At 39.4% G+C, this 25,754-nt stretch overlaps 1 protein-coding gene across 5 annotated transcripts in view; it reads left to right on the forward strand.

Moving 5' to 3' along the window:
• SPOCK3 (SPARC (osteonectin), cwcv and kazal like domains proteoglycan 3) overlaps positions 1 to 24,022 on the forward strand; it is a 445,863-nt gene extending 421,841 nt beyond the window's left edge. For all 5 annotated transcript variants that reach the window (XM_068552511.1, XM_068552512.1, XM_068552510.1 and 2 more), the window contains 4 exons: positions 10,830 to 11,051; positions 18,359 to 18,421; positions 21,224 to 21,361; positions 23,784 to 24,022. In XM_068552511.1, the coding sequence (XP_068408612.1) occupies positions 10,830 to 11,051; positions 18,359 to 18,421; positions 21,224 to 21,361; positions 23,784 to 23,947 (587 nt within the window). In that variant the 3' untranslated portion in view covers positions 23,948 to 24,022. The remainder of the gene's footprint in view (positions 1 to 10,829; positions 11,052 to 18,358; positions 18,422 to 21,223; positions 21,362 to 23,783) is intronic.
• Positions 24,023 to 25,754: the final 1,732 nt, after the last annotated feature.

A 25,754-nucleotide genomic window follows, 5' to 3' on the forward strand; every position in this document is an offset into this window, starting at 1 on the left:
CGCAGTGACCCTGGTGGTGTCGGGATTAGACGTGGGGCAGGCAGCCGCCCTGGGGAAGGGGCCACATGTGTGTACTTCGTCCTGGGCTCTGTGACCAGGAGAGAGCCTGGGGGACCCAGGCAGGGGTCCAGAGCTCGGTGTCTGCTTCCCTCCGAGGAGCTGCCGTGGCCGGCAGGCCATGTGATCACGGGGCCCAGGGCTGCAGTGTGTCCCGCGATGGGGCAACACAAGGCACGTGCAGAGCACAAGGGAACATGCAGTCCCCGCCCCTAGCCGGGAGGTTCACTTTCTCCCCAGGTGGGGTAAGGGTGGCCTGACTTTCACTTGTGTCCAACGGAGCAGTCCGTGGAAGAGAGTCCCAAAGTCATCATTTACCTGAAGTAAAAGTCAGTCCTAAGTGGACAGCCTAAGACTATAAAACTTATAGGAGGAAACATAAGCACAAACACATGTCACCTTTGGTCAGCAGAGGTTTCTTAGACACGATGCGTAAAAGGAAAAAGTGATGCCAAACTTCATCAACGTTAAAAATGTTTGATTTTTGAAAGCTACTGATTAAACAGTGAAAAGACAAGCCACAAAGTGGGACAAAATATTGGCAAATACATATCTGATAAAGGACTTGCATCTAGAAAATATAAATAACACTCATTTCTCAATAGTGGTAAAACAAACAGCCCAACTGAAAGTGGGCAGAACATCTGTACACATCACCAAAGATGGGATATGGTGTAATTAACACATGAAAAGAATCTGGACGTCCGTCAACATTAGGGAGAGGCTAAACTTTTGTTCACAGTGAGATACCTCTTACATCCTTATGAGAATGGCTCCAAGTGAATAGCAGTGCTAGGTGAGGTCTGGGTAACTGTGTCTCTCGTCCGCTGCTGGTGGGAATGCAAAGTGGTGCAGCCACTCTGAAGAACGGTTGGGCAGTGTTTTCTAAAAGGAGCATAAACGTACCATATGACCCAGAAATCCCATCTCAAGATATTTATCCTTGAGAAATTACAACATACACTCACATAAAAAACATATATGTGCATGTTTATAGCAACTTTATTTATAATTACAAAACTGGCCAGAACCCAAATGTCCTTGCCTGGTGAGTAGGTGAAGAAATGTTTGTTCGTCCCTATGATGAAATAAGACTTGCATTGCTGGTGGGACTATATCTGTCCTGGAATGAAGGTCTGCTCTGCACCCACATAACAGAGCCTTAAAGCTGCCTTCAGAGTTAGACTGACGTGCAGGTTTTTAACTTCATGTCAGAACTAAGTATAACACGTAGAGGTATTCCACAAAACCCAACCACTGATAACTTAAAATTCACAATGTGCAGCATCCAACTGAGATCTACCAAGTATGCTATGAAGCATAAAAATATGGTCCACAACTTGGAGAAACTGCAATCCAGAAAATATACCCAGAAATTACAGTGATGATGGGATGAGTATACAAGGACCTGAAACAACTATTGTAAATATTATTAATATGCACAGTTATATAAATGTAAACAGGGACAGCAGTTGCAAGAGGGGATATATGAAGAAAACAACCACATAGTATATCTGGGGAAGCCGGCAATAAATGAAATGAAGAATGTGCTGGGTGAGTTAAAAGCACATTGGACACTGCAGAAGAAAAAGTCCACGTACCTGAAGAGATGTGATAGAAACTACCCAAAATAAAGCACATAGGAAAAAAGAAACAAACAGAAGCCTGTGTCTTAGTGAACTCTGGGGGCATGTCAGATGCATTACCTATGAGTAACAGTACTGGAGGTGTGAGGCTTAGAAAGTTATATGAAGAAATAATGGCTAAAATTTTCTGAACTTGATGAATATTAAACCCACAGATACAAGTACAACAAACATCAAGAAACAGAAACAAAGAAAAACGAACCAAAGCATACCCTAATCAAAATGCTGAAAGTCAGCATTAAGAAGAGCCTCTTAAAAGCAGCTGGAAGGAAAATAAAGGGGGGAGGACAAATTTTGTTCAGAGGAACAAAGGTCAGGACATCGGCAAGCTTTTCCCCGGAGACCACGAGGCCAGAACACAGTGGAACATTTCTAATGTGCTAAAAGAAAAGAAAAAAACTACCATCCCTGGCAAAGAAAGCTAAAATCAAGACATTTTAAACAATCCAAAGCTGAGAGATTTCAAGAAATGTTACAGGAATTTCTAGAAGGTAGTGATGCCACACGGAAGTTTCTGTCTACACAGAGGACTATTACGGACCAGAAATGTGACATGGTGAGAAATAATGCATTTGGTCCCTGTCCAGGATTCCTGACACAGAGCTTCTGTTACCCTAATTTCCTGAGTAGTAGAGGTGCTCGGAGCATATCTTGTTCTAATATCTGGTCTTTGACCCCAGTTCCTGACACAGGGTTCCTAAAACCCTTGTTATCTCCTGCGTGATGAGGGTGATAGGAGCTCCTTCCACGGAGCTCCCGAATCCCCTGGAACTGCTGGGTGAAAGGGGCGTCTTCTATGGAAGGGGGTGACTCGGGGGCTCCTGGATGGCCCCAGGTTGGGGGGCGGTCACCAGAAAGACCGAGCCCCGGTTAGGAGGGGGGAGCTTTCAGCCCCCCTCCATCCTCCGGGGAGGAGATGGAGTTAATAGTCATTCATGCCTCCGTGGTGGAGTCTCCATAAAATCCCCGATCACAGGGTCCAGAGAGCTTCTGGGTTGGTGGGTGCGCGCCCGTGCTGAGAGGGTGACACACGCCAGCCCCGTGGGACAGAAGCTCCGGCCCGGGACCCTTCCAGAACTCGCCCTGGGTACCGCTTCATCGGGCTGTCTATTTATAATTGCCTTTATAATGAACTGGCAAACGTAGGTAATGTTTTCCCTGAGTTCTGTGCCGTTCTAATAAGTTACGGAACCTGAGTCCGCACCTCTCGCAGCTGGTATGTGGGGCGGGGGCCGTCTTGTGGAGCTGAGCCCATAGGCTCTGGGGTCTGAGGACGGAGGTGAGGACTGAACTGAGCTGCAGGACCCTCGCTGCCGTCCACAGAAAATAGAGTAGTGCTGGGCGGAAAACCCGCACGCTTGGTGTCGGAGTGTCGTGCATAGAAAACAAAGCTTCCTTTAAAGTGAAAGGGTTTCTTTTCTCATTTTTAATCAGTTGAAAAGCGATTAAGTTGTTTAGAGCAAACACTGTAACAGCGCATGGGGTTTATAACATGTAGAATTTAAATGGATGAATTGCAGAAAGTGTGGAGGAGTTGGGGTCTAAGTACACGCTGGTAAGTTCCTTACAGCGGACGTCAGGGCTGTGACATCATCTGAAGGTAGACATGATAGCCAGTGACATACACTGTAAACCCTGGGCAACCACCAAACAATAAAATAAATATAGTGAATAAACTACGGTAATTTTCTACTGCTGAGGTAGCATTACCTCAAAACTTAGTAGTTTAGGAGCACAGATTCATCGTTTCACAGCTCTGTAGGTCCGAGGTCTAACGCAGGTCTCACCACACTAAGATCGAGGTGTCGGAGGCTCCAGGAGAGGATCCATTTCCCTGGTCAGTGGACGGTGGTCAGAATGGGGCTCCTGCGGCTGTAGGACCAGGGCCCCCTTTCCTTCGTGTTGTGCTCAGTTCCTAGGGACCACCCGTGTTCCTGGGCTCACAGCCTCCTTCCTTAAAGCCTTTTTTTTCTGTGTCATTTCTGTCTGACTACAGCTGGGAAAAGTTCTTCACTTTTAAGGGTTTATGTGATTAGATGGGGTCAATGCAGATAATCCATGATGAGCTCCCAATTTTAAAGTCAACTGATTAGGAACTTTAATTCCACCCATACTCATAACTCCCTTTTGGATGTGGTATCACATAGGTCCACGTGGATATCTTTGAGGGACCACGGTTTTGCCTGCCACATAAACCAATAGTGGAGATTAAGTGGGAATCATAAAAAATAAGAGCAACATGTTTAATAAAAAACAAGACAGGAAAAGACAAATAACAGAGGGGACAAATCAAATAATAACAAGATGGAAGTTTTAAATACAACCATTTTGACAATATTAAATGCATGTGGCCTTAACACTTCAGTAAAAAGGCCGAGATTGTCAGACTTGGAAAAAATGTGAGACTCAGTGCCATGCTGTCTCTCAGAGACCCATTTTAAATGTAAAATGAAAATTAGTTGAAAGTAAAATAGTGGAAATTCTAATCATAAGAAAGCTGGAGTGGTTATGTTTCTATGAGGCAAAGTAGACTTCAGAAATTGGGTGAAAGCAAAAGTTTTTACTTTGGTGACCCAAGTCAGATTTCTGGCTGGACCTAGAATTCTTTCCTATATATATATAGACACATATATAATATTTGTACTGTATTATATATAATAAATATACAGTAGCATATCCGAGAATGCTCAAAGTTACCACATAGTGTCTGTGGCTCCAAAAGTTTAAAATTTTTTCCAAATTAATTTTATTTTATATTTGTAGCATCAACAGAATCATACTGAATAGTACACATTTATTGATAATTTAGACTATCAGAATAATTTTATTGCTAGTCCTTTTCTGTTACTTATCATTCCAGTGACCCTTGTAACACAACTTTGTGTATAACTATATCATTCAAATAACATAAACTCACTGTATTTTTTATCTCCAGGGTAACATAGAGATCATACTTTTAAAAATCCCCACATTGTCTCAGTGTGGACATTACAGCCTTGATACATTAAATAACTTAACCACAACAAGGTAGTGACAGAACTCGGGCCAGTGACCTGAATCCAAATCAGATTCCCTGACATTCTCCATCTAAGACATCACATGTCATCAAATGGATCATTCACCAGGCATGTACTCTATAAGAAGTCCGTTTCTTTGTAACATAAAGGATAAACTCTTGGTCCTGTTGTGTCTAAGGTTTGTTAAGTATCTATGCATGTCATATTTTCAGAAATATTCTTTCATGTTGATATCTGATTTGTAGAAAAGCTCTCCTCAAAGTAGAGCTACAAAAACCATTGAATGGTTAAGACCACTTTTCTTTCACCCTATACTGAGAAAAATAACAACGCATTGAAACTGACAAGGATATTGGCTGGCATGTCATAAAAGCTGGGCAGAGATCATTTTAAAACTTATATTTTAAAGATTGATGATTGTTCAAAAGAAGCTCGAGTGAAGATGTGATACAAACAATCTGCAGAAATCTCTCACGAGGGCTGTGATGGTTACTTCCTGCTGGTCTCCCAGCTTCCGCCCCAGCTCCCATCTAATCCTGTGCAGAGGCTGTTTTCCTTCTATTGGGTTGGCCAAAAGTTTCGTTCGGTTTTCTCCGTAAGATGGCTCTAGTAGCACTTAGTTGTCTTTAACTTCATTTGAAACAATTTTGTTAGTTTGTACGTGACAGCTGTCATATCAGCGTGCATTTAAAAAAAGACATCAAAATTGGTGTGTTTTTGTGTAGCCATTTTAATATTGAAGACAGAAGGGAAAAAAGCAACATTTTCGGCATATTATGCTTTATTATTTCAAGAAAGGTAAAGATGCAACTGAAACGCACAAAAAGATTTGTGCAGTGTATGGAGAAGGTGCTGTGACTGACCAAATGTGTCAAAAGTGGTTTGCAGAGTTTCGTGCTGGAGATTTCTCACTGGGCAATGCTCCATGGTCAGGCAGACCAGTTGAAGTTGATAGCGATGAAATCGAGACATTAACTGAGAACAATCAGCGTTATACCACGTGGGAGATAGCCGACATACTCAAAATATCCAAATCAAGCGTTGAAAATCATCGGCACCAGCTTGGTTATGTGAATTGCTTTGACATTTGTGTTCCACCTAAGTTAAGCGAAAAAAACCTTTTTGGCCGTATTTCTGCATGCGATTCTCTACTGAAACGCAATGAAAACGTTCCATGTTTAAAACCAGTTGTGACAGGCAATGAAAAATGGATACTGTACAACAGTGTGGAACAGAAGAGATAGTGGGGCAAGCGAAATAACCAACCACCAACCACACCAAAGGCCGGTCTTCATCCCAAGAAGGTGATGTTGTGTATATGGTGGGATTGGAAGGGAGTCCTCTATTACGAGCTCCTTCCAGAAAACCAAATAAATAATTCCAACAATTACTGCTTCCAGTTAGACCAACTGAAAGTAGCACTCAACAAAAAGCGTCCAGAATTAATTAACAGAAAACACATAATCTTCCATCAGGATAACACAAGACTGCATGTTTCTTTGATAACCAGGCAGAAACTGTTACAGCTTGGCTGGGAAGTTCTGATTCATCTGCCGTATTCACCAGACATTGCACCTTTGGATTTCCATTTATTTCAGTCTTTACAAAATTCTCTTAACGGAGAAAATTTCAATTCCCTGGAAGACTGTAAAAGGCACCTGGAACAGTTTGTTGCTCAAAGAGACAAAACGTTTTGGGAAGATGGAATTATCAAGTTGCCTGAAAAATGGCAGAAAGTAGTGGAACAAAAGGGTGAATACGTTGTTCCATAAAGTTCTTGGTGAAAATGAACACTGTGTCTTTTATTTTTACTTAAGAAACCGAAGGCACTTCTTGGCCCACCCAATGAAACAAAGTCCGGTCACGTCAGCACTGCAGCCTCACCGTGCTGAGGACAGGGCACACTTGCTCTGTGGTCTCTGCGCTGGTCCTCCATCACTCCTCCCACCAGGGAGCTCTCTTGCTGGTCCCCAGCCGCTGGCTTCTGCGCACCTCCTCTGGGGTCCCCTGTGTCCCACCCACCTAGGCATCCCAGCACCCAGACTGAGCCTCCAGGCTCTGCTTGACCCAGAGCCGTCCCTGCCGCTCTACTCCAGCTGCCTTTCCCACTTTGGCAGCAACAGGACTCATCAAAAAGCAGATAAGCAGGCCTTCCCCCGCGGGTCAGACACTCCCTGTCCCCGCAGACTCTGGTGCATTTACGGGATGCTCTTGCAGCGCCCCCCCCCCCCACACCACCACCCCCGCCCCGTGCAGAGCTCTGGGAGGCTCACCAGATGACCCCTCCCTTCAGAAGTAGGTGGGGGAGGGGATAAACTCGCGTCACTGACTCCCAGTGCCCTTCTCTCCTCTTCCAAGACCTTTTGTTCATAAAGGCAGGTAAGTCTCCTTCTCTTTTTTAATTAGCTTTTATTGGAGTATAGTTGCTTTACAATGCTCTGTTAGTTTCTGCTGTACAGCAAAATGAATCAGCTATACATATACATATAGCCCCTCTTTTTTGGATTTCCTTCCCGTTTAGGTCACCACAGAGCACTGAGTAGAGTTCCCTGTGCTATACAGTAGGTTCTCATTAGTTATCTATTTTATACATAGTATCAATATTATATATGACTTAATCCCCATCTCCCAATTCATCCCAGCCCTGCCCTTTTCCCCCTTGGTATCCATACGTTTGTTCTCTACGTCTATGTCTCTATTTCTGCTTCACAAATAAGATCATCGATACCATTTTTCTAGATTCCACATATATACGTTAATATACAACATTTGTTTTTCTCTTTCTGACTTCCATCACTCTGTATGACAGTCTCTAGGTCCATCCACATCTCTGCAAATGGCACTATTTCATTCTTTTTTTATGGCTGAGTAATATTCCATTGTATATACGTGCCACATCTTCTTTATCCATTCATCTGTCGATGGACATTTAGGTTGCTTGCATGTCCTGGCTATTGTAAATAGTGCTGCTGTGAACATTGGGGTGCATGTATCTGTTCGAATTACGGTTTTCTCTGGATATATGCCCAGGAGTGGGATTGCTGGGTCGTATGGTAGTTCTATTTTTAGTTTTTAAGGAACCTCCATACTGTTCTCCATAGTGGCTGTATCAATTTACATTCCCACCAACAGTGCAAGAGGGTTCCCTTTTCTCCACACCCTCGCCAGCATTTATTGTTTGTAGAATTCTTTTTTTTTTATAAATTTATTTTATTTATTTTTGGCTGTGTTGGGTCTTCGTTTCTGTGCGAGGGCTTTCTCCAGTTGCGGCGAGTGGGGGCCACTCTTCATCGTGGTGCACGGGCCTCTCACTATCGCGGCCTCTCTTGTTGCGGAGCACAGGCTCCAGACGCGCAGGCTCAGTAGTTGTGGCTCACGGGCCCAGTCGCTCCGCGGCATGTGGGATCTTCCCAGACCAGGGCCCGAACCCGTGTCCCCTGCACTGGCAGGCAGAGTCTCAACCACTGCGCCACCAGGGAAGCCCTGTTTGTAGAATTTTTGATGATTGCCATTCTGACCGGTGTGAGGTGATACCTCACTGTAGTTTTGATTTGCATTTCTCTAATAATTAGTGATGTTGAGCATCTTTTCATGTGTTTGTTGGCCATCTGTATGTCTTCTTCGGAGAAATGTCTATTTAGGTCTTCTGCCCATTTTTTGATTGGGTTGTTTGATTTTTTGATATTGAGCTGCATGAGCTGTTTGTATTTTTGGAGATTAATCCCTTGTCGGTTGCATTGTTTGCAAATATTTTCTCCCATTCTGTGGTTTGTCTTTTGTTTATGGTTTCCTTTGCTGTATAAAAGCTTTTAAGTTTCATTAGGTCCCATTTGTTTATTTTTGTTTTTATTTTCATTACTCTAGGAGGTGGGTCAAAAAAGATCTTGCTGAAGGCAGTTAAGTTTCTCCATTGCCTCCTAAAATGAGCTTGGGAAGGAAGGGTGGGGTCCAAGGCACACCAGAATCTCACACCCCGAATTCAGGTTCTTTGAATGGTTTTACAGACTTTAGTATATCTTTTTCTGCAGGTTGCTTTCTTCATGTAATCCCTGGGCATTTGACAACTTCGGGTGGTAAGAGGCAGTTTCAACCAATATCTCAAACCAGGCTGGTTTTCAAAGTAAACTCTAAGAGAATGGGGTCTTGTCTGTATGTTTCAACCCTGCATTCTCAGAACCAGGGTCAAGACCTGGAAAGTCAATAGGAATTGAGCAGTTCATGTTTGCTCTCTGTCTGTTTGTTTGTTTGGGAGAATTCTGTTTGGTTCTACAAACAATTTTACAAAGAAAAATACAAACAGTGAGAAAACCACTGAATTTCTGTCTCTCTGCTTTTATGAAAGTGTCACAAATACCACTTTACCTTTGGCCCCCATTGCGAGACAGTGATGCACAGGTAGAAAGCACTAAATGTGCTCTGAATTTATTAGTAAAATAAACCCTGAAAAGGTGGTGAAATTATGAATTGCTTAAGTCCTATTTTCATTTTTAATCCTAAGTATCCTTAAAATGCTGGATAAGATTTGAACAGGAAACCTTAAATATCTATATCTGCATTTATTCTTGCATCTCGAATTTTAACAAACTAAAATTATCAAACTTCACTACCCCTGAGAGGGGACTCCGCTCGTAAACGGTTAAACTGCTCCTCAGCTCCTGCTGTTGAAGACTAAGTCTTTCTGATACTCGGTTTTCAGAAAGCTGTCGTATCTCCAAACACACCCTCTCTTCCATACCAGTGACGCGAGTATTGTTTTTTTCACTTGCAATGCATGAAAAGTAGCAAATAAAACAAAAACCAGATGACAAAACCCACATTCAAGGTAGCTTAAACCTGACAAATATGAAGGGTTGAAAGTAAATTTCTCAGTTACGCTTCATACGCTGACATTGCATCTGCTGCTTTTTAGGACACCGAGCCTTCACGAGGTCAGCAGCTGACCCGGGTAGCCCACACTTTGATGGTGTGTAGCTCTGATGCACATCTGCTGCCACTGCACCCTGCTGCCTCATTCTAGTGGCTGTGTGCTTAAAAAGTTGCCTTGTGGGAAGCGGAAGACAGAGCAGTGTGTAAATTACCTGCTGGTTATTCTTGCTCTGGATATTACTTGTGAACTATCACGGTCACCATGGTTGTACCAAGCAAGATACAGAGCATTACTGAAGTTATTATTTATTATGTGTTAATTATACTTTTGTTCAAAGGGCATTTTCATTTCTTTAAATAAATGAATTTTATTTCTTTATGAGTAGGGTATTATTATTCAGTTATAGCTATATCCATCTAGCAAGGCATGCGTCTAGCCTATTTATTCAGAAAAAGCTTGAACAACAAAAAGAATAGTAAATAATATATAATATAATTACGGTAGTAACTGCCACTGAATGAATGACTGACTAGTACTAGACCCCTTATATTCTGGTTAGTTAGCTCTCACAGCTCTCCTGAGAGGTGTATATTACTACCCCCACTTCACTCTGAAACCAGTTACTCAAGGTGGTTGTAAGCCCGACTTCTGACTGTTGAGTAGGTGCCCTAAGGAACCTGATTGCAAGTTCGTATGCGTGATGCACCGTGAGGCCAAACAAATCGAAACGTCAGAGTTTGGAGCAGAGAAAAGTTTATTGCAGGGCCAAGCAAGTAGATGGGTGGCTCATGCCCAGAAAACCCCAAACTCCCAGAAGTGTCTCAGCAAAGCATTTTTAAAGGCCAGGTGAGGGAGGGGCGTGGCTGGTTGTTGTGAACTTCATGGTGTCAGAATCCTTGTTCTTGCATCCGTCCACGCAGGTCAGGTCATGATGTTCCTGTAAACCTCCAACAAGACAAACGTTATTCTCTGTTGGGCAACTTTTTATCTCTATATGAATGGGAAAGTGTTATCCCCTTAAAGGTCAGAGCCTTGAGAACTGGGCTATCCTGTATGTTTTAGGCTGTAGGCAACATTCTTAACTGTAGCAAAAGCAATAGGATACAAAGGTTAATGAAAAAGAAACAGATCTAACATGGAGTCAGGTTTGTTCTTACAAACCCGCCTTGACACTTCTTTATTTTGCTTGCTGCTGATGGCAACTTTCATGTTTAGCCAGTATCCTTCCATCTTTGCCTTTAGGATTTGATACCAGTATTTTGCCAATTTGCAAGGATTCACTCGGCTGGATGTTTAACAGACTTGATACAAACTACGACCTGCTCCTGGACCAGTCGGAGCTTGGGAGCATTTACCTGGACAAGAACGAGCGGTGCGCGGAGGCCTTCTTCAGCTCCTGTGACACGTACAAGGACAGCTCCATCTCCAACAACGAGTGGTGCTACTGCTTCCAGAGGCAACAAGGTACCCAGCCAAAGGCCATCTTGTCCGCGCAGTAAAGCCGTGCACTACAGACAAGCTCATTTGTACCCTGTCCTCAATTTACAAAACAGAGACAGAGTTACACGTGCAGAAAACAAACTTTTGGCTCCCAGGGAGAAAGGCGGGGGTGGGAATTGGGAGACTGAGGTTGACATACACACACCACTATGTATAAAATAGGTAACCGATAGGGACCTGCTGTACAGCACAGGGAGCTCTACTCAATACTCTGCAATGGCCTAAATGGGAAAAGAATCAAAAAAAGAGAGGACATATGTACATGTGTATAACTGATTCACTTTGCTGTACACCTGAAACTAACACAACATTGTAAATCAACTACACTCCAAGGAAAATTTTTTTTTTTAATTTTTTTCAATGAAAAAGAAACCCAGCATGCTACACCCCATTCATTGTGAGGGATAGTTTTCCAATTAGAATGTTTAATAAAAGAGCAAATAAGCAGCACGTTGAACAGTATAACACAGCTAGGGATGCAAAACATGCTAAATGAGATGAAAAATAGTCATTAATATTTTTTATTAATGCACTTCATTATAGTTTCCATTATGAACCGCCAAGAAACACACAGAGATATGAGAACATAGATATTAAAAGTAATCATTTAAATTAGTTTGCTATCTGCTTTGCCCATGGTGTAAAGTAAATGGGTTTTTTATCACTATGCTGTGGAGTTTTAATGTTCTGTTTTGTGATCTTATTAAATGAGCCAAATGAACCACAGCATTCACCATAAAGTTATTTTTACACTTTTGATTTTAAAATGACTTAGCCTTTCAAACTTTTTAGATAACTTAGCTTTATGAAAATGCACTAGCAAAGAAAGAGTCTCAATTCCCCAGGAGAGGCGAGGCAGCCTGGAGGGTTGGATGAGGCTGGTCCTTCATGGGTCCTGCTTCACTAGGAAATGGTAACATAAGGGAAAATGGGAGCCATGCTTATGTAATCAGCCAAATGATAATTAAAATTGTGTCTAAGGGAAATAGACCCAAAACATTCAAATTATGATAAGCTTTGGGGAAATTAAGAAAAAATGACACGTGTAACTTTGATGCTAATTTTGAAAAACAAATTGGGAATTAGTCTAACATGATACATCTGCTATTGTCACTGCCTTTTAAAGCCCTTGACAGCTACCAGAATGAACAAGCTGCTCTAATCTGTGTTAATGATTCTCAGGTTTTCATATGGAAGCCAGCACATTATATCAGTCATTTTACTATCACAATTACTTTTTCATATATTAGTAATAGTTCAGTGATTAGGGATGACATGCTTATGCATAAATTGATTAGCAGTGAGTCAACAGCAGGGTTTGTAGCATAGATTAAACCACTAATGTGTTTATAAACCACTTTAAACAAAGTTTAAAAAGTAGATTGGATCTGTTAAAATATTCTAAATCATACACACACACACACACACTCACACATAGACACACATGCGCACACTCACACACACACACATAGACACACATGCACAGAGACACACACAAACTCACAAACACACACTCACATACTGACACAAACACACACACTTGTTGACTTACACTATTGTGTATGTGCTTTTTAGGTGACTGAATACCCCTAAAAAGTTTTGCCCTGGTTTTAATGACTAGTATACACTTAAATCATTTACAGCAGGGGTCCCCAAGCCCCGGGCTGCGGACCAGTACTGGTCCGTGGCCTGTTAGGAACTGGGCCATACAGCAGGAGGTGGGCAGTGGGCGAGCAAGCAAAGCTTCATCTGTATTTACAGCCGCTCCCCACTGCTCACATTACCACCTGAACCATCCCCCACCCCCCGTAGCTCCCATTACCGCCTGAACCGTTACCCCCCGCCATCCGTGGAAAAATTGTCTTCCATGGAACTGGTCCCTGGTGCCAAAAAGGTTGGGGACCGCTGATTTACAGAATAAAAAAGTAAATCCAGGTAAACTGCCTTAAAGAGACGTGGTCTTTTGTTATGATGACAAATGTTATTTTAATTTTTCTTTGATTATTATGATAGCATGTCTAAGTGTTTATACATGAACATTTTAAAATATTCTGAATAACTCTGAATGTTTCTACTCCAGAAATAAATATTTTTACCTTAAAACATTCCTAGATTTTTCAGTAGTATTCGTAAAACTGATTAAAGGTCCCCAAAAGATTCTGCTTTATATACTTTTCATTTATTATTCTTGATACTTACTTCCAAAGTATCGAAATCTTCCTAGTCACATGAAGACATCCTCTGAGATCATTTAATACACAGTAGAGATAATTTAGTAAATGATACCTGAGCTGGTTAAATGATTTATACAACTTCCCAAAAGCTTGGGAGAGTTTGGCTAATTCCATTCATTAATATGCTAGAAAATATTACAAAAGCTCTGTCGGGGTAACTGACTATGGAGTTAGCTCATTAAGTAATTTCATGGAAAAGAATAAACATTAAAAACATTTTTTCAAATGTTTCACCTTATAAGGAATGTGTTTTTCCTGTTTATTCAATAAAAACAACAAATTCTTAAGTTTATTATAATTAGAGTAATATATGTATGTGTGTGTGTATGTGTGTACATATATATATAGAGAGAGAGAAGGAGAGAGTAATGTATAATGGGGTGTTATTAATCCAGGTTGACTTAAAACTGCAATCAGGACTATAGCTGTATGGTTGTTGGAAAATATCTGAAAAATACAGTAATAGTGTTGTTAAAAAAATACCTTTCAAAAATAAATTAAGGTTAATTTCAAAAGTTTAATAAATGAGGTTGAGAATATAAAATTTCAGGCAAGTGAAATACTTGTAGTTTTCCAAGGGAAAAAAATTGTAACCTAAAAAAAGTTTGTAATTAGTTAAAATGCATATCTGTTTCTATGACTGATTTTCTGAAATCATGACAATTAAGCAACACAAAATGGATATGATTGTGGTTTGTATGATTTCATTCTAATTAGTTATAAAAGAATCAGTAGGAAAAATATTAATTTGGGATTTCTGTTACCTTAGGTGTTAATAACTTACTTTCATAAAATATATTTTAAGCCCCTACTCAGAAAAGTACCTCAATTTATTAGTTGCTATTTCAGTTAAAGTGCTGTTGTGTAAGATCCAGGAAAGAGAAAGTAAATTAACATTTATTCAGGCCCATGTCGTCTTTTGGGCACATAAAATCATTTCTCCCTCATACAGCCCTGTGAGAATGTAACGATCTCGTCCACAGCTGAGGACGACACTCAGTGATCTTAAAGTCCTTCATGTTACAGAATGAGCGCAGGGACAGGGGATCTGAAACTTCTTTCTCCAGCAGCTGTACCTCATATTTTTTTTTAATTTTATTGAAGTCTAGTTGATTCACAATGGTGTGTTGATTTCCACTGTACAGCAAAGTGACTCAGTTATAGATATATATAGATATAGATGTGTATTCGTTTTCATTTTCTTTTCCATTATGGTTTATCTCGGGATATTGAATGTAGTTCCCTGTGCTCTGTGGTAGGACCTTGCTGTTTATCCATCCTGTATATACTGATAGTAGTTTGCATCTCCAGCAGCTTTACCTTTACATTCAGACTTTGCGAAGCGCTCATACATAAAATGCTGAGAGACGCCCCTAGGCAGCTTGCCGGCAAATCCTGTTCAGGGCAGGAGCCCGACCAGCGATACACCCGATGGGACGACAGTGAGAACAGCCGCATCTTTCGAGGTCGTTTATGCCTTCCAGCCACAGAGGAGATGTCAGAACGGGCGTCATCTGCATTAGTTTTACAAAGGATGTTTTTCTTTAATTTAATGAAAGATATTAAATACAGGCAATGTTGTCCTTTGGTATTATGAATATTTGAAATTTGCACAAAGTAAACCTAATAAAGTTATTTAAGTATATCCATTCTGTGAGAGGCTCCATGAAGGAAGGGGATTGGGCAGAGGCCTCCTGAGAAGGAGGCTGAGCTGGTCCGGGTGCCCTCCCTGCAGGGAGGTGGCATCCCCTGCAGGTGTGTGTGGCACCCACTGAGTCACACACACACTCTGCAATGTCCACTTTCTTTGCAGTTTTGACATCACATTGTATCTATATATTTGACAGCTAATAGAAATATACTCCCTAGAAATAATTAGTTGTGAGTATAGAAAGAACACCTTTGTATATTACTGTTGTAAACATAGAGATATTTCCTTATTTATTTTTACCAGTGACATTTTTTTCAGTTCAAAATCGTGCGGGAAAATAAAAATGCATTGTTACCATTGCATTGACAATTATCCATTCATAATATAGATAATGTGTGAATGGTTTCAATATAAGGCTTTGAGGTTTTAAATTCAGAATGCAAAACAATGAACAATGTTAATTTTTTAAAAAACAGCATTTTGAAATTAACTGGTAAAAGATTTTAATTCTTTTTTTTTCTTATTTTTTAAAGCTACTGTTGGGAATAATTACTTGTAAATTTAATGATTACATTAAAGCCTATATTTTATAACTTATGATTTTCATACAATTTTAAGCATATAAAATCAGAATTTTCCATAAAGTCAAATCACCATTAGATTGGGGGAAATAAATCTTGTGTATAAACTTGTGCCTAATCGTGTCCAAACCTTCATGCACTTTGCCACCTCACTGCCCTTTCACCTACATCAGTTGTTTGCAAGAGAGTGTAATGACAGGTGAAATCTCAGTCACGCCATCCGAGTGTACCTGAGTCAAAGGCCAGACAGAGCACAGGATAGATATTCACAATCCAGTGCTGTATGTAGTGGAACAGCCCAATCTGTCATGACGTCGCTCGAAATCTGGCAGGTTCCACTACACACACGTTGTGGTTGCCCTGGGTTTATTCAGGGAGAGTCAGACTCAGACGTGCCTGATTTCGGGCAATCCCACAGGAAGATAAGAGAAATATCACTTCTACTTACAATAACTGTCCCATAGCAGTGAGAAGAGTTGCTTTCAATGTAGTATTGAAACTTCAGCTAGAATCTTTCCTCTTGGTTTTAAATGTCATATTTGGGGGGCAGTAAATTTTAGGTCTACTCTGTAAGCCCATATTATGCAACTTCATTCCTATTCTGTTAATAATATAAGACTCACAAATTATTAGAAAAAAACAAAGGGGTCAGTTGAGCCAGTATCAACGCGAAGTAGAACAATAAGGTAATCAGGTTTTTCAAGCAAATTACTTTTTCTTCACATTTTTGATTCCTCCGGGAAAAGCATTGTTGGCCTGACATATTAAACTGTAAAATACATACTAAGTTATTTTTCTCATGGTCTCTTTCCACTCTGCTGCTTACATGCAAATTTAATAACTGAATATTGTGAGCTTGGTATGGTAAAAAAAATCTTAAATTGTTCGAATTATATCTTGCCTTTTCACTAAAAAAGTTGTAGTGGAGCAAGTACTAGTTTATTGTTTTGCTGTTTCAGTAGTTTGTGATGCAGTTTTTATATAGCAAGTATTAACAGCAAGTTTTTACAATAAGAGTCTAAAGTACATTGAACTGTTTTCAGATAAGAATATGTATATATATTAGAAAATATATAATTAAATATAATAATATAAGCCAAACTATATTATGTCTATTTAGAATTTTATACTTCTCTGAAACTAATCTCCTTCTAAGTGGTTTTAAAGAGTTTGAAAAATAGGCATATACTTATTTCCAAATTGGTTTAATGTTCTAAGTTTATTTTTTAAAAGATGGCTTCTCAGAAACTATTGTATATTACATCCTGTTTCCAAATTGGGTATATACTGCAAACATCTGGGTGAAACTGAAAAGACTGAAGCCTGTCAGTGTTATTCACTATCAAAATTTATAACAGTGTCTCTGAATAACTTGGAAGCATTCACGTTTTCCTAGATTATGTTTCAATCTGAAGCTGTTTCTCTTGATCGTAGGAGCTGTTTTAAATGAGGGAAAACATAATCAGTTAGTTTGGGAAGCAACCTGTCAGTGGTATTTACATTAATGAGTTGATTGACCTTTTAAAAATCAGTGAAAAGAACCATTTTCCATCCTATAAGTATTTTATACCATTCTCCTTTCTTTCATCCAATTCTGTCATTCTGCGGAAATTAAGATAATCTACCAATAAGTAGAAAAGCCTCTCTATAGAGAAGTAGACGTAAATGTAGATGTAGATGATGTAGATGTAGGTGCAGATGTAGATGTAGATGATATAGATGTAGATGTAGATGTAGACGTAGATGTAGACGTAGTTGATGTAGATGTAGGTGCAGATGTAGATGTAGATGATATAGATGTAGATGTAGATGTAGACGTAGATGATGTAGATGTAGACGTAGTTGATGTAGATGTAGGTGCAGTTGATGTAGATGTAGGTGCAGATGTAGATGATGTAGATGTAGATGACGTAGATGTAGATGATGTAGATGTAGGTATAGATGTAGATGATGTAGATGTAGGTGCAGATGTAGGTGTAGATGTAGACGTAGATGATGTAGATGTAGACGTAGTTGATGTAGATGTAGGTGCAGATGTAGATGATGTAGATGTAGATGATGTAGATGATGTAGATGTAGGTATAGATGTAGATGATATAGATGTAGGTGTAGATGTAGATGATATAGATGTAGGTGTAGATGATGTAGATGTAGGTGCAGATGTAGATGATGTAGATGGAGATGTAGGTGCAGATGTAGATGATGTAGATGTAGGTGTAGATGTAGATGATGTAGATGTAGGTGTAGGTGCAGATGTAGATGATGTAGATGTAGGTGTAAATGTAGATGATGTAGATGTAGGTGCAGATGTAGATGATGTAGATGTAGGTGTAGATGTAGATGATGTAGATGTAGGTGTAGGTGCAGATGTAGATGATGTAGATGTAGGTGTAAATGTAGATGATGTAGATGTAGGTGCAGATGTAGATGATGTAGATGTAGGTGTAGATGTAGATGATGTAGATGTAGATGTAGGTGCAGATGTAGATGATGTAGATGTAGGTGCAGATGTAGATGTAGATGATGTAGATGTAGATGACATACATGTAGATGTACATGATGGTGCAGATGTACTGCAGGTGTAGAGGTAGGTGTAGGCATAGAGGTAGGTGTAGATGGATGTGTGTATATATACGTGTATGTGTATACATATATGTATCTACTTGCATGTGTCTCCATAAGTAAAACAGTTGATATGTAACGGGTCTTCTAAAGCCTTGTAAATCTAACTAAGGTTTGGTAACGTAGAAATCGCCCCCTCTTTGTTTACCTGTAACCATTGAGGTGACATTAATGCCGTTGCAGACCCACCTTGCCAGACGGAGCTCGGCAGTATTCAGAAGCGGCTCGGGGTGAAGAAGCTCCTCGGTGAGTAGTGGGTCACTCTCCGACACCGTTACTGCTCCCATAAATAACCCTGGGGAAACAGCAACACAAAATCGACATTAATCCCACAAACGTGGACCTCACTAAATTTCAGCCACAAAATTGATGACGTTTTTGAAAGTCATTAGCCTTACTTTTATTATCTTACGTATTGAAAGATATGATGTCTGTTTTATTGCCCTAATATAATGCTCATTTTGAAAGTTATTAAGTAAAAAAGAAATTTAAACAATGCTAAAGGTAAAGCAGCAGAAACTTCAGTTCTAATTCTGTGGTTGACAGTTCACGAATTGATGGCATGTATGTATGTAGAGAGAGAGGGGAAGAGAGAGGGAGGGAGAGAGAGAGAAGGTTAAAAGCGTGGTCTGAGTTCCTCAGGAAAATTTGAACAGATTTTTTAGTGTCTCATCAGCACTTTTTATAAACTTACTTTTACTAAGTAAATGTATGTATTAGATGATAAATAGATACATAGATACATAGATAATTCCAAATTTCACCCAAAGCCTTGAAATATTAGAATGCTTGGCTGTTAACTGATTGTTAAACTGTTACATATGATTATTTTCTTTATTTTTGTCAACATACAATTTTTCAATAAACTCTTTTTGGGATAATTTTAGATTCAGAAATTTTACAAATACAGTAGAGTTTCCATATATCTTTCACCCAGCTTCATCTAAAGTTACCATTTTACCATGTATAGATTAACTGTCGTATATTTATCAAATCTAAGAAATTAACATTGCTATAATCCTATTAATTAAGCCTCACACTTTATTTGGATTTCACCAGTTTGTCCACACATGTCCTTTTTTCCATTTTAGCATACAGTGTAGAACACCACATATGCAACATTTGTTGTTGTTTTTCATGTATGTTAATGCTCTTGTGTATTTAGTGGCACATAATTTTATGGTTTTAGATCTGATTAATCTGTATGATGATATGCTATGTTTGTAATTACAATATTGTATGTTTATATGAGAAGATTTTTCATATTACTTGAAAATTCACAGTTCAAAATAAATAGGCTAAATTTTTTAATGCAGCGTTTCAGATGTGAAGCCACATCATTAGATAAAAGCTACAATGTATCACATTTCTTTTAACTCTGTTACAAGATGCACCTTTCCAGCTCACAGGTGGAAACGTTACCTTGGTACCTGGGTTTGTTTTCTTTCTACAAATCGAAGTTCAGCCATGTGCAGTGGGAAAAGCCATTGACATTCAACTGGAAAATATCTTCGACTTGGTCAAGGTCTATTAGTGACAAAAAGCTATTAACATCCAGGCTTTGATTATTTGATGTTACAAAAAATGAAAACATATTTAGAGCCCAATTGAGAGAGGAGTCACCTTTATTCATCTTACATAATAAAAATGAAAGTCATTACTAGAGAGCACTGACCCTTCAATATTCCTTCTGAAATGGGTAGGAAAGCGTCCTTCTCTGACAGTCTGTCGACTGTTACGCGGTAGCAGGTGCGCTGCATCCAGGCTGCAAGCTGTCTTGGTGTCTGCAGTTCTAGGCTGATTCCTAATAATGCTCTTCTGTTTCTGGCAGAGACAACAAATTAAATGGCCACACTGACTGTCCATCTTAACATTTTGATGTCAAGTATGTCAAATTATGGTATTTTTTAAGAGGTAGAGACAATAATGTTGAAAATCTTCCTTATCTTTCCTGCTATAAATCCACAGAAGGTGTTCTCGAGTTTCCCATATTGGTGATATCCGGTCCACCTCACTGAAAGACCAGAAGTTCAAATCTTTCAAATGAATTATAATTTTTAAACTAAATTGATTATTTATATATCAGAATTTTGAAACTTTTTTAAAGGGTTAAATAATGATCCCATATTGTTGCAAGACTAAATGGAACAGTTTCATGTTTTATCTGTTTATTAGTCATTGTTTTTCCTTTTTTCTTTCATCAAGTAACTATACTGTGTCTGGTCACTGAGCAGACAATTGGTCAGGAAAGACAAGAAAATTGTCTAATCTCCTAAAGCTTACACTGTAGTGTGGGAGTGTTTATTGAAGAATGTGAATTCACTCCCAATTATTATTGCACACTTATCACTAGCAGTGTGGCAGGTACATGTTAGATATTGTATTATGAAAGTAAGTGTCTAGCTTCCCACTAGACTGAGTGTGAGTTGTTTGTATAACAATCAAAATCAGGAGAACTGAAAGTTCCCAATACAGAGGGTACCCCAGAGTAGTGGTGAACGCATGCAGTGAGAGACACACAGGATGGAAGAAATATATCAGAAACCCTCCAGCCTAACAGAAGGGGGTCACATTTCAGTCAAGTTTTACATTGCAAGAGGGAGGGAAGGAGAGGGATTCCAGGTGAGGAGAAGATGCACAGAGAGATGAAGCAGGACTGGATTTGTAGAAAACAGCTTGATGCGGAAAGAGCTGAGGATACATGAATGAAAATTTGGGGAAATGAAAGCCAGATATTGGCAGTGATGAGACGGTGAAGGGTCTCGTACGCCCTGCTGAGTGGTCTGGGTGACTCATTATGCATGGCGTTCATCAGCTCTAATTCTGTATATTGTGCATCTGGAAACAGCCCCCTTTGCAGAGTGATTAAAAAGACAAGACGCTAAATTTGCTCAGCAGAAGAAATGCAAGGAGTTCATTATGACAGCGCCTGCTTTGTTCTACCTGCGCCGTAGCCCGTAGCCTGGAGCCGGAGCTCACGTGTGTGTGTCTTGAGTGAGTCGGTGCCTGGCTGGTGACTCGTTCCTCCCGCATGTGCGTGTCTCACAGGACAGTACGTCCCCCAGTGTGACGCAGATGGTTACTACAGGCCGACGCAGTGCCACGGCAGCGCTGGGCAGTGCTGGTGCGTGGACCGATACGGAAGGGAAGTCGCGGGGTCCAGGCGGCGCGGTGCTGCAGACTGTGGTAAGGAGAAGGGCCGCGCGGGCCACGATTTCTCCCCCGCGGGATAAGTGCTGGAGAGTCGCATTCTCTGCCCGACTCGATGCAAACCCTACGGAGTGTACTGGGCGGGGGGGCAGGAAGGCTCACTCCTAGCATGTTAGAAAAAGTTGCATAACTAACAAGTAGAACTGCATAACTTAGATATTTTAAGGAAGAATAATGAAAGGTGGGCCGCTTTTACTCCTTCAAGTACGGGAAGGATGTCGCATGCCTTCTGTGTTCCTCTCGGGTAAGGCAGACTGTGTCATCCATTCTGGGCCCTGTCACCCGGCCCTGGTGGGTGCCGTGTCACCACACAGCACCCTCCCGTCTGTGTGCCTTTGGAGAAGGTCACTCAGGGAGAACATGGGAGCACCAATGAAAGAAAAAGTAACCTTTTTAAAGTAAAGGTCCATAAATTGCAGCTGTGTGAGCATGTTTCCTTATGTTTGGGTGAGAAAATATAGTTTTAATTGTTTGCAGGGTAATTATAATTAATATTCTAGTTCTTTTTCTGAGCATGCATTTTATATATAAACCTAAAAAAAAATATTACAGTTAAATTGAGCATAACATACACACATTGTAAAGTTTTAAGTGTGATGTCTTTTGTGTTTCATGAAATATTTTTTCAGAATGCAGGTTTCAAGTGAGTATTTCTGTTTGTACTGTGGAGAGCTTTCACTACAAAAGCCACTTAGCTGTACACACACAGACACACACACACACACACACAGACGGAATTAATGGATTGTTTCAACTAATACAAATGACCAAAATGTAAACAAAGTACTTGGTCAGTCTTGTATTTCAGAAAATGTTTAGTTTTCTCCTTTATGCAATTTTTAAACTGATACACTGTGACATCATTTGTTTAGAAATAGATAAATGGTAAACGGTATAAAAGCAATGGCGCTTAATGCTTAAATGCCTGTTCTGCGTTTATTTATTCCATGACACTTTTAATAGCTTGGTTTTGGCTTTCTGGCCAGCGTTTTCAGATTCCGTAGGATGGCGTGCAGTACTCAATAGCTACATAACATACTTGTTACATGTGGAGAACACAGCTTTGTAACACACAGTTTAAACGAGTTGCATTATTAGTTATCTCAGTTATCCGTGATGGATAAAGAATTCCAGGTGTTTATTTTATAAATAATAATTATATGGAGATGAATTCAATAGGTGAAAGGGAAATTGTTTTGGGAATGTGACTTGTGAGTTTTCTCGGCATGTTGAAATTATTAAGAAAATACAAGAAGTAGAAGAGTACAAATAACATTTTCTTCACAAAAGATATGAACTTCAGTGTGTTGTATTATGAAATCAATCCGTTCATAAGCACTGGATGACATTAATAGGATTTGCTATAATTAGCTACCAAAGATTATTAGACCAAAATATTAGAAAGGGTAGAAAATAAACACATTGATACTAGGGGAGTTGGGAAATGATTACATTCTGAGATATGTGTGCATTATTGCCTCCATAGTCATTATAAATTTCTAAACGTTTTTTAAAGTGCCTACTGGCTGTGTTAGTTTTCTGTTGCTATTGCAACAAAATCCCTCAGAGTTCGTGGCTTAACCCGCACAGATGTGTGATCTTGCACTTCTGAACATGAGAAGTCCAGCGTGGGCTTCCCCAAGCTAAGGGCAGGGTGTCTTCAGGGCTGGTTCCTTCTGAGGCCCCCTCCCGAGGATAGTGCTTCCTGGCCTTGTCCTAAGACCACTCACGTTCCTTGGCCCAGGGACCGTTACCCAGCTTCTGACTCTTCTTCTGTAATCACACTGCCCTCTGACTTCATCTGGAAACAGTTCTTTGATTTTAAGGATGGAGGTGATCACCTGGGCCCACCCAAGCTACCCACAGTAACCTGTCAGCTCTAGGCCCGTGATTTCATCACATCTCCTGAGCCCCTTTACCATGTAAGGTCACATAGTCACAGGTTTCAGCCATGAGCGAGTGAACATCTTTGAGGGGCAACTATTTTGCCTACGCACTAAGAGAAGAAGTTCTCAATTCTTTGTAAAATTCAAAGTTTGACATGGACTTTATAAAAACTGGGCTGAGCTCAGTATTACTGAACTGGAAATCTTACATATCAGACCTCAGCAACAATTCCACTTTTTAGCACTGTATATTTTAACAAATGATAAAGAATGGATTTTACCTTATTTTTGTTAAGAAAGCTAAAGAGCACATTAAAATTTTATTTTATTTATCTTTTTTGACTTTTTATTTTTTCTTGGAGTATAGGTGATTAACAATGTTGTGTTAGTTTCAGGTATACAGCAAAGTGACTCAATTTATTAATTTCCTCAATTTTCATCAGAATTTTCTGACCCTCAGAAATTATCCCACCACTCAGTCACATAACATTAATGTTTACTTTTTTCCTAAGCTATTGATTTTGAGATCTCTGGAGATTTTGCAAGTGGAGATTTCCGTGAATGGGCTGCTGATGACGATGAAGATGACATTGTGAACGATGAAGATGAAATTGAAGATGATGATGAGGATGAAGGGGATGATGATGATGGTGGTGACCAGGATGGATACATCTGATGGATGAGAGCTGAGAGCAACAAATTCTACGTTTCTTTTACTTACCAAGTGATCCCCTACTGAGGAGTACCTTCTTGCCCCAAAACAAAATGATTCTAAAACTCACTTATATTTTGTATAATTATTTCAAATATTGCAACTAAAGTCATAGAACTTTATGTTTAGAGAAGTATCATTTACTTTGAGTTTTTATATGAAAAAGAGAACACATATGGAGTCCAGCCAGACAAGAGAAAGTTATGCAGAGCTACTGATCTATGTGAGTCTGCCACAAACAAAACAACCAGTGCTTGAGGTCATATGTGATATTTTTCTGGGAGAAATTCTAAGTTGAATCTACAATAACATACTAGTGACCTGGATTCTAAGGATTTTATAAAAATATGCATGACCTTAATTGCAGTTTCCAAGTAGACTCTTCCCAGAGCTGGAGTGATTTAGAGGTGAGTGAGGGAATAGCACAAAGTGAGAAGAACAAAGTCACCATCCTGGAGACCTCCACCATGTTTGTATGTTTTTAGTTATGAAGTTTTAGTGATGTTTTTAGTTATGAAGTTATTCTGGATGTGACCAGATATCTTACAAAATGGCCAGTAGGGAAAAAACGTGGATTTTGAAAGTTAAAAACATAGTTGTCCTTTCTAATTTTTATTTTAATTTAGACAGCAGTCTCATGTTGATTTGTTTGATAATCTTAACCAGCATGATTTCTTTATCTTTCTAGGTTTCTTTATCTTTCTGACCAGCAACTTAGGGTGCAGAACTTAAAGTGGAAAGACAAAGGGAAAGATTCTTTTAAACCATATTTTTACAAAAAGTTTGTCATTTGCCCCAATATCAAACTTAAAAATCTTCATTCTTATTTTATTTCCTGTGTTAGATAAATATTTGCATTTAATCTAAGAATTATGCCATTTTTGTTACTAGTGTCAAAACTTAGCGAACATACTGTATGGTGCCTTGCAAAATAGACGTAGAAAGGTTTCAGCATGCATCCCCACATAGGACATTAGGCCATAGATAGGCACACCTAATCACAAGTTAATACCCGTCCTGGTACTGCTGCTGGAATGAAGAAAATAGAATACTTTCTTTCTTTTTTCTACTGTTACATAGTTACCATGTGGACTTGTTTATGATTATTGTGTGGAGTAGCATTTAAGATTTAACTGCAACAAAAATTACTTTAATTGTTGTATTTAAGTTAGCATGTTAATTAATCATGTAGCCCTTCTGGTACACCATCACTTTTAAGGATATCAGACCTGTGGTTTTGTGCCCATAATACAAGTGGAAAAACCTGTTGGGTGTTACACACTGGTGTCACCATTTAAACAGTGGGTCAGCTGGTTTCCCAGTCTACAATCCACTGAAATAAAGTTGTTGGATTCTTTCTATTTGATTTATATACACTAAGAAAAAAATCTTTAATGTTAACTTTATGTAATATTTAAGGTAAAATGCATTTTCTTTTTTACTGTTTATGTATAGTTTACAAAATAAAGAATCTTGCAACCAAATTAAACTGTTCCTTAATGATTTTCTGGGGTATAGATAGTAGCATGCAGGATTCTTCATCTGTTTCTTGATTTTTAAAAAGCATACATCACAGACTAGGTAGAAAAGTTTTTTTTTTAATTTTGAGTTTCAAAGTCAGAGCTCTTGACATCTTGCATGTTGTTTTATTTGATACGTTTAAAAATATTTTTCTTTGTCAGATTGTTTTAATTGTTTTCATTTGTCATAGCATTGCAAAGTAGATCATTTCCTTTGTTGACAGTGGTATTTTTAAGCCCATTTTTGTGGT

This window comes from Eschrichtius robustus, chromosome 10, assembly GCF_028021215.1.
Source record: "Eschrichtius robustus isolate mEscRob2 chromosome 10, mEscRob2.pri, whole genome shotgun sequence".
In the NCBI taxonomy this organism is placed as follows: Eukaryota; Metazoa; Chordata; class Mammalia; order Artiodactyla; family Eschrichtiidae; genus Eschrichtius; species Eschrichtius robustus.